This window comes from Aplysia californica, unplaced genomic scaffold, assembly GCF_000002075.1.
Source record: "Aplysia californica isolate F4 #8 unplaced genomic scaffold, AplCal3.0 scaffold00630, whole genome shotgun sequence".
Taxonomy (NCBI): Eukaryota; Metazoa; Mollusca; class Gastropoda; order Aplysiida; family Aplysiidae; genus Aplysia; species Aplysia californica.
Window position 1 is genome coordinate 351411 of NW_004797900.1, and position 8443 is coordinate 359853.

The 8443-nt window shown below is 38.4% G+C and overlaps 1 protein-coding gene across 2 annotated transcripts in view; it reads left to right on the forward strand.

Annotated features, from left to right (window-relative positions):
• The window catches only part of LOC101862374 (NIPA-like protein 2), a 21202-nt gene extending 14048 nt beyond the window's left edge, over nt 1-7154 (forward strand). For both annotated transcript variants that reach the window (XM_013087730.2, XM_005107782.3), the window contains 4 exons: nt 1508-1596; nt 2154-2217; nt 3737-3849; nt 5007-7154. In XM_013087730.2, the coding sequence (XP_012943184.1) occupies nt 1508-1596; nt 2154-2217; nt 3737-3849; nt 5007-5263 (523 nt within the window). In that variant the 3' untranslated portion in view covers nt 5264-7154. The remainder of the gene's footprint in view (nt 1-1507; nt 1597-2153; nt 2218-3736; nt 3850-5006) is intronic.
• Nucleotides 7155-8443: the final 1289 nt, after the last annotated feature.

Here is an 8443-nt window from a genome sequence, read left to right on the forward strand (position 1 = left end):
ATACAGAAGGTCATTTTTACCATCATCTATCAAAATGCTTCCATCTTAACCATCTTGTTTAGTGTACTTACGACCTTAGAGCATGCATCAAAATAACATTGAGTGTGTATCTAGCTTACGATTATTATTGTTTATATTGCTGCTCATTTATATTATGCATGTGATTGTAAGCCTACTTGTGTGTGCATGTGTGTGCACGTGTGTACGTGTGTGTGTTTGTGTGTGTGTGTGTGCGTGTGTGTGTGTGTACTCGTGATGAAACACCAAACCAATGTGCCAGGATCTGGACAATAAAGATGTATCTTATCTTATCTTATTTATTATCATGATTGTTATTGTTCAAAAGTAGCACCAGTATCATGTCACAACTAATGTGGAATGACCCTGAAGTAGTAACATTTTTTTTTGTGTGTGGGTATTATATATGTTACACATAATATGTATGTGGCGTCGGTGGCCAAGTGGTTAGGCTCTCGGACTCGCAACCGTAAGGTCGTGGGTTCGAATCCCGTCAGGGGCCCGACGTTGTGTTCTTGGGAAAGACGCTTTACACAAATTTTCCTCACTTCACCCAGGTGGGATTGGGTACCTGGCTATAGACAGTGAAAGATCTTGTCAGTTTGGTTGTGTTTGAGCATGTAAAATCCGCAGCGTGCACTGTATGCTTCCGCGGAAGCTGAAAATGTTTCTGAGTGTTCTGTGGTCTGCTGGGGTAATAATATAGTGTAAAGCGCATAGAGCCTGCTGTTGAGCGGGGATATGCGCTATACAAATGCTATTTATTATTATTATTATTACATCCAGGGTAATACTTGTGGCTTCAAAACCTCAGATTGGTTCTCTTCAGAAAAGAAGTGTGGGGACTGCTTGTAGTGCTATATCTTTATTCCCTTCCATTCTTTCTGTCTGTCTTTTTAGCGCTATATCTTTATTCCCTTCCATTCTTTCTGTCTGTCTTTTTAGCGCTATATCTTTATTCCCTTCCATTCTTTCTGTCTTGTCTTTTTAGCGCTATATCTTTATTCCCTTCCATTCTTTCTGTCTGTCTTTTTAGCGCTATATCTTTATTCCCTTCCATTCTTTCTGTCTGTCTGTCTTACTACTCTGTTCTAAAGTACTGTTGTCCTGTCCACGTGCTTTTCTTTTTAAAACTTTAAAGTGAATGAAAAAAACTGTCAGATAGAAAATAAATGCCACTCGTCTGTGTTTATTGATGTCATGTATGGTATTGTTATCATTATTGACAGGATGGCAAAGACTAATGTTTCAAATTGAACTGAGACTCTTATGTTGCTGCATCAAGGATCAAGGTTTGTTTTCGCTCATTTGTCCCGTATGCCACGACTTGATCAGAGTTTTATCAGACCTCTTCATACTTCAATCAAACAAAACTGATAAGTTGGGTGAATGCACCCTCTGCTGAACATTTTTGTTCATGTGATTTAACAATAAATGGTTCTGTTTTAATAGTTTTATCTCATAAAATTGTTGTGGTGTGTCTTTTCAGGTTCGTCAATCTAGCAATGAAAAATTATGAGGCAACCATCGTTGTTCCTGTCAACTTTGTTATTTTCACGATCAGCGCTATCTTAGCAGGTATGGTTTTATAGTATGATGCATGTTCTAACTGAATTATATCAAATTTGCAGTAATAGCATGGACTGTTTTCTCTTCTGAGTTAGAGAAACAGTAAATAGAAATTTTGTTCCTTCACTGACCCCTATTCTATTTGTCGTAGTACACAGGGATGATGTTTGAATATGCATTGCTTACAGGGAAAGTTCTGCACTTTTGCAAGATATTTTTATTTATTTCAATATAGGTGAAAAAGTCAAAAACCATGACTCATACTTTCCACCTGCATCCAAACTTGCTGACTGAAATGATTTGTTTCTTCTACATTATATCAGGATAAAATGACAAACAAAAGGAAATAACTTTTCTCTCGCTTCTTTTTAACAAACTTTCGAGATGTGCCAAATAAAGGAAGTAATCCTGTCGTCAACTGGTTTTCCAACTGACCAATGCATTACTCTTTTACAATTTATGAACTTTAGTAATCAAATTTTACTCCGCTGAATGGACGATTGACTGACTGAATTCATGGCTAATCTGTTATGTTTTATCGAGTTTCCTCTCTTGATCAATTTCAGGCATTGTTTTCTACAAGGAGTTTTATGGAATGAACGGTCTCCAGATTACCATGTTTTTGTTTGGGTAAGAGTACTCGCTTATAATATTTTAATGTCATATTGAATTTGAATGAATACTTTAAATACCCCCCGGGGGAAGTGCCACTGACTGTAGGGGGGGACATTTCTCGTTCAAGCATAGTAGAATTGTAAATGGGCTGATTCATGTCACGCTCATAACTGTGCCTGATCTACAACAGGGAACTGCTGCTTTTTCTTTCCTGATCCTTACTATTGTCATTTTCCTCTACTTCTTTTGTATGTTTGTCACTTTCTTGTGACCCGCTATTTCCGAGGTGCCTTGATAGTCGAAGCAGACTATGTGTTGTTGAAGCTAGAGAGGTGAGCAGTCTAAGTCTGATTCCCTGTAAGGACTTTTCTGTTGACACCCACCCCTTGGCGCTCATATGACCTTATGCAGTTGTGAGCGCCGTAAAACCTCTACTATAAAAAAAAAAAGAAAACTTTATTAAAAACGAGCAATAAAAAGACATAAGTTTAAGGAGGAAAAAAATGATCAAATCTTTTTGAGTGAAAGTTGACGAATTAGTCAGAAAATGGAATTTGCAGACCCTCTTTTGGACATGGCTAAGACCTTCAGATAGAGGTCGGATGTCTTTGATTATCACTGACTATTGTTACAGATTGAAATTTGTGTGGTAGGAATGATAGGAAACAAATTTCCTTTTAAAAAATTGAGTTTCATGTCCTTTCAACTTTTTGTATATGTTGGAAAGTATTTGTATTAGTGTATTTAGCAGAACAATTTGTGAGGCAGCGTGGTGGAATCAGGCTCTCGTCAAAATAATCAAAGTGAAGAAACTCACATTTTTCTGCAGGTTTGTGAATTCTTATCAAATTTTTGTTTTTGGCTCAACACCTTTCATGCCCATTAAAGAACTCATTTCTGTTTGGATTTTTCTGAAAAACATTTATTAAAGGCACAAAAAAGTAAATTTTCAGTTACCACTGACTCTTAAGCTAAGGAAATAACTAATCTTTGGCGGAAATTTTCTCACTAATGTTACCTCTGAAAACAGGTGACCCCCAACTCCTTCTTTCGCAAATATCTCGACTTGTATTTAAGATAAAGGGATATTTTTTTCATCCAAATAAAGACAAGTGAATAAGCTTTAAGATGACACCAATACCTCTACATGCCCAAAAGTTGACGAGAGCCTGATTCCACCACACTGCCTCACATTTAGTTTGATGTAAACACAAAATAGATTTGAACTGCCTATGTTGGAAAAACTCTGAGTGCATATTTTTGAGTGCATGTCTCCATTTTGAGAATATTTGGTCTTATAATATTGATTAAGTGGCTGGCTTTCTCATGTCCACTGATAATCATACATGACCTGATTGACCAGTAGTATTTAGATTGATTTTGAAAAAGAATAGAAATCCAAGTCTGAAAAATCATTTACAGGGATCCTAAACATTAATCACCGGGCCACAAAACACGCTGCTCTTCTAGGGGCTCCCAAAGTGTTGGTTGCAAATTTTGAAGTCTCGTTATCTTTTCCTCTGGTCCTGGACAGCTGTGCACTTTCATTTATGGCCGTCTACTTCATCGCCGTGGGAAAAATGACGAGTGGGACGGGAGCCAAACCTGACCTCCAGCCTCAGAATGTGGCCTCTGACCTCATTCCCTGTGAGTAAACGCCTGTATTATTTTAAATCTGAGAGTAAGTTAGTGCTCTATCAGCTTTTTTATTATTCTTTTCTAAGTATCATTAATTTGTAGGCTATAGGCTTTAACTTGTTAACTCATTCGGGACGCCGGGTTTAGACAAGATTTGCGCACGATTTTGGGTCAAATTTGAAAGTCTGCCATTTTTTCCCCTTTTGATATTCCGAAACGTGCCAGGACCCCTACAAAAATGGTGTATGAGACCCCCCCCAATTTTTTTTTTTCCTCTAAGTTGACTGTGAAGAAATGCAGAAACAAACAAGATAAAGTTACAACACAACAATAACGCAGCAAAAAATACATCCCAACACAATTTACAGCCCAAATACTGTGAAGAAATAGTTTCAGTCATTGTGAATAGTCCTTCTGTGTATGGTACTCCCTAAAGATCCGTGTTCTTTGTCACCTCGACTGCCTTCCTAAATCGCCACAGACAATTGCGAAAAACCACACCATACGGTCAAAAGTAAATAAATACAAAATAAAATTTGGCTTAGCAAAGTCAACCAAAAGTTTGTTCCCTGGATTAGCTTCATTTGTGCGGATACAGCGGTCGAGAAATGCTATACGTCCGATGCGTCTTCCACGGAGCTCAAGGCTATGGTTTGATGCGTCCCGAATGAGTTAAATATGTACATATAAGTGAAGAACATCTGCTGTTCTACACTCATCTTCAAAAGAATGTGCCAGGTATGAAACTGATGTTGGTAATGATGATTCTCCATTCCTATTTCTGCTCGGACGCTCTTAAGATAAAAACCTGTATTATCCTGGTATTTTCCCACCACCCACCTGTTCCGGTTTTCCAAATAAGTTTCTCTGGCTCTACTTCCTGCCTCGTTTACCTTCTATTTTTCCAGTGAGAGCAAGATGTTCAAAGTCTTTAATTGTCGGTCCAGATGTCCTAGAAATTGCATTTGTTGCTCATTAATTGAGGTGTGAAATATTCTCGTCATATGTTTTAATAGAGGTTTTACGGCGCTCGCAACTGCATAAGGTCATATAAGCGCCAGAAGATTAGAGGTGTTACAAGAGAGTAACAAACATAAAAAAGAAGGGGAGATAACGACGATAGATGTCTCATCATATAATTTTATTTATATATATGCGAATTACAGCGTGGATGATGGCGAATGTGAACGTCGGGCAAGTGCAGCCTTCTGGGCATGTGGAGCATCTGAAAGACACGGAGACAGACAGCGACAAAGTTCCCATCCTACACTCCGAGGCCCTGGAGACCATCCAGGAGGCCGACGGACCGGATGAGGCGGATGGAGACGGGATATCCGTAACGTCTATGGACATGCTGCTGGACCGGGAGAAGATGGGAGCGACCAATCGCGCCAACTACTCCTCCACCAGTCGCAGTAACTAATGTCCTAAGACTAAGAGACTTAACGTCAGCCAGTTGTTCAAATGTTCGAACCCCCAGAAAGCGAAGTTTTTACGTGAGAAGGAAGAAATTGTTTCATTTTTTAACCCTTTGCTGTCACTTGGCGCAATAATGCGCCGGTGAAAATTATCCGTTCTGGTCACCTGGCGCAGTTATGTGCCAGCCAGGCTGGAAAAGTCTGTTACAGTCGCTGTCCTGGCATCGCTGTCCTGGCTGGGTGACCAGATGGGGTGTTTTGTACTGCTGGCTAGCTGTGTGACTGCAAAGTGTTAAACAATTGTACCTCCTGTGCGTATCTTCCTGGGAAGCTGAGAATGTTTCTGAGTGTTTTATTGGTCTTCTAGGGTAATAATATAGTGTAAAGCGCACAGAGCTTGCTGTCAAGCGATTATATGTGCTAGACAATAAATACTATTTAATATTTTTATTACTATTATTATTATCTTTTTTGTCTTTTTTAACGTATAGAGGTTGAATTTAACAAAATATTTCTTGAGCACTGGAAAGCAATACAATAGATAAAGAAACTGAAATTTTCCAAAAAATATCAAAATTTTGGGATTAGTTCATTTGAATGGCTGGCAGGTAATAAGTTAGATACGTTATGTATTCATGCTGCATATGTTTTATATTCTATGCGTATGTTTTATATTCTATGTGTTCATTGTTATCTTTTCTCTACCTCTCAGTGACAATTTGTGGAGGGTTTGGGCCTGTAACCATAGCAATTTATGCAGTTGGGAGCGCCGTAAAACCTCTACTTAAAAAAACCAAAAAAACCCCCAAAGTGACGGCTTTGTAGATAACTGGTCATACAATTGACTATGGGAAGCTCTTTTAGTACTGGTACATTACATATTACCAGAAATACCTCAAAGAGAGAAATCTTCTTCTTCTTCTCCTCATTCATTTTTAAACAGACAGCCCAAATTTTGTTGAAATCTGGAAAAATGTCCCCCTTCTGATGGACATGAGTTTTTATACGAATCTGTTGCTGTAATATAATACAAAACAAAGGAAAATTTTACTTCCTTTTCAGCGCAATCAGTACACAGGAGTATCATTTCAGCAGAATAAGAAGGAACGTCGGCGCATTTTTTTGTTTCACTCTTTATGTAGTCTCATTTAGAAAAGCTCTCAAGCTGTTTCCACAATACTTACCCTCCAGACAGCTGTGTCCCTTGAACTACTACTACTGTTTAAAGAATGCTCGAGCTGCGCCCAAGATACGTGGAAAAACATCGAGTGAGACTGAAACTTTTGAAGTTTGTAAAAAAGTCGATTTTGAAAGTGGTCGCCTTTGAACAGGTTTTTCTCAGAGCAGCACAGAATTATCAGACCGGTTCTATTCATTGAACGACTCACTATACACAAATTATCAGACAGGTTCTATTCAGTGAACGACTCGCTATACACAAATTATCAGACAGGTTCTATTCATTGAACGACTCACTATGCACAAATTATCAGACAGGTTCTATTCATTGAACGACTCGCTATACACAAATTATCAGACAGGTTCTATTCATTGAACGACTCGCTATGCACAAATTATCAGACAGGTTCTATTCATTGAACGACTCGCTATACACAAATTATCAGACAGGTTCTATTCATTGAACGACTCGCTATACACAAATTATCAGACCGGTTCTATTCAGTGAACAACTCGCTATACACAAATTATCAGACAGGTTCTATTCAGTGAACGACTCGCTATACACAAATTATCAGACAGGTTCTTTCAGTCAATGTCTCACTTTACTTGTCCCCGTCATTTTATGCAAGAAAAATTCTGAAATTATGCAAACTGAGCCCAAAAATGTGAAATTATGCGATTCTGTTAATTTTAACAAAGAACGATAAAGGAAAATAATCAGAAATTATGCAAAAAATGATCAAATTTTTACTAAATTATGCGGGGTGCATAAAACCACAGGGACAGTTATACACAAATTATCAGACAGGGTTCTATTCAGTGAACAATTCACTAAGCCATTCTGTGTACAAGCTGCCCCCTTCTCTTTGGTTGTCTTTGACAAAAGTATTACATGTACTACTTACTCTATAAATAGCTTTTGCAATGACTTCTCAATTGAAACGGACGTGCTGAGATTTGCACAACGTACTTTACTTTATGCTTCATCTTGTATCGTTAGATTTGAGGCAAGGAGAGGGGCAGCTTTTGGTCAAAGGCTAGGTGGGTGGCTTTTTTTGTTGATATATATATATATATATTATATATTATATATATGTTATTCTTTTGAAGGACCAAAGATATAAGCGCACATACTCTGAAAATGACAAAGGAGTCACTCTATTGCTTCAGCAAAACCTGATTGTTGTACTTTTATATGATACTGAATAATCAACTCTTTAATTTATGGAATGTTATTCCACCTTTGTATGCAGGCAATTTCGCCATTTCTAAAACTTAGCTGTACTGTAAGGATTGTTCTAAAATGCTGTTCTCAATATTATATAAATTTATTGAGGTGCACTTTGTGGTCAAATTTTGCTGAAATAATTAAACACCGATTGAGAAGAAATGAATATTCCATTCAATAAACATTCAGTTTTATTAATAATAATTATAATTATCTATAGTTATCTTTCATTATTATACATAAGATGTTTTTGCTGGGGATTCATACATTTTTGTAATGATATTTAAATGTCTGAGTAATGTTAGCACCGACTGAGCTGGACTGCTATGTATTAAGAGCTAGAGCTGCATAGTTTGACCTGAAACTTTCTTAATGTGGACCACCACTTAATGTTGAAGGTGTGCTAGTTACCCTCCCCCCCCTCCCCCCCACCCCCACCCCCAACCCCCCACCCCCAACCCCCCCACACCCCACAACCCGGACTCCTCTATGGCGAAGTTTGTCTGTCCCACCGTTAGACAGCTGCTGCTGTACAAACCCTCGGACTCTTCCTGTGACTCTGTGACTCTGTGACTCTGTGACTGTGACTCTGTGACTGTGACTCTGTGACTGTGACTCTGACTCTGTGACTGTGACTCTGACTCTGTGACTGTGACTCTGTGACTGTGACTGTGTGACTGTGACTCTGTGACTGTGACTGTGCTGTTTACTCTCTCATTTACCCGGCATGTTGTTCTTTACGGTCTTGTTCCGTGTTGTGTAGATTGCCTTAATA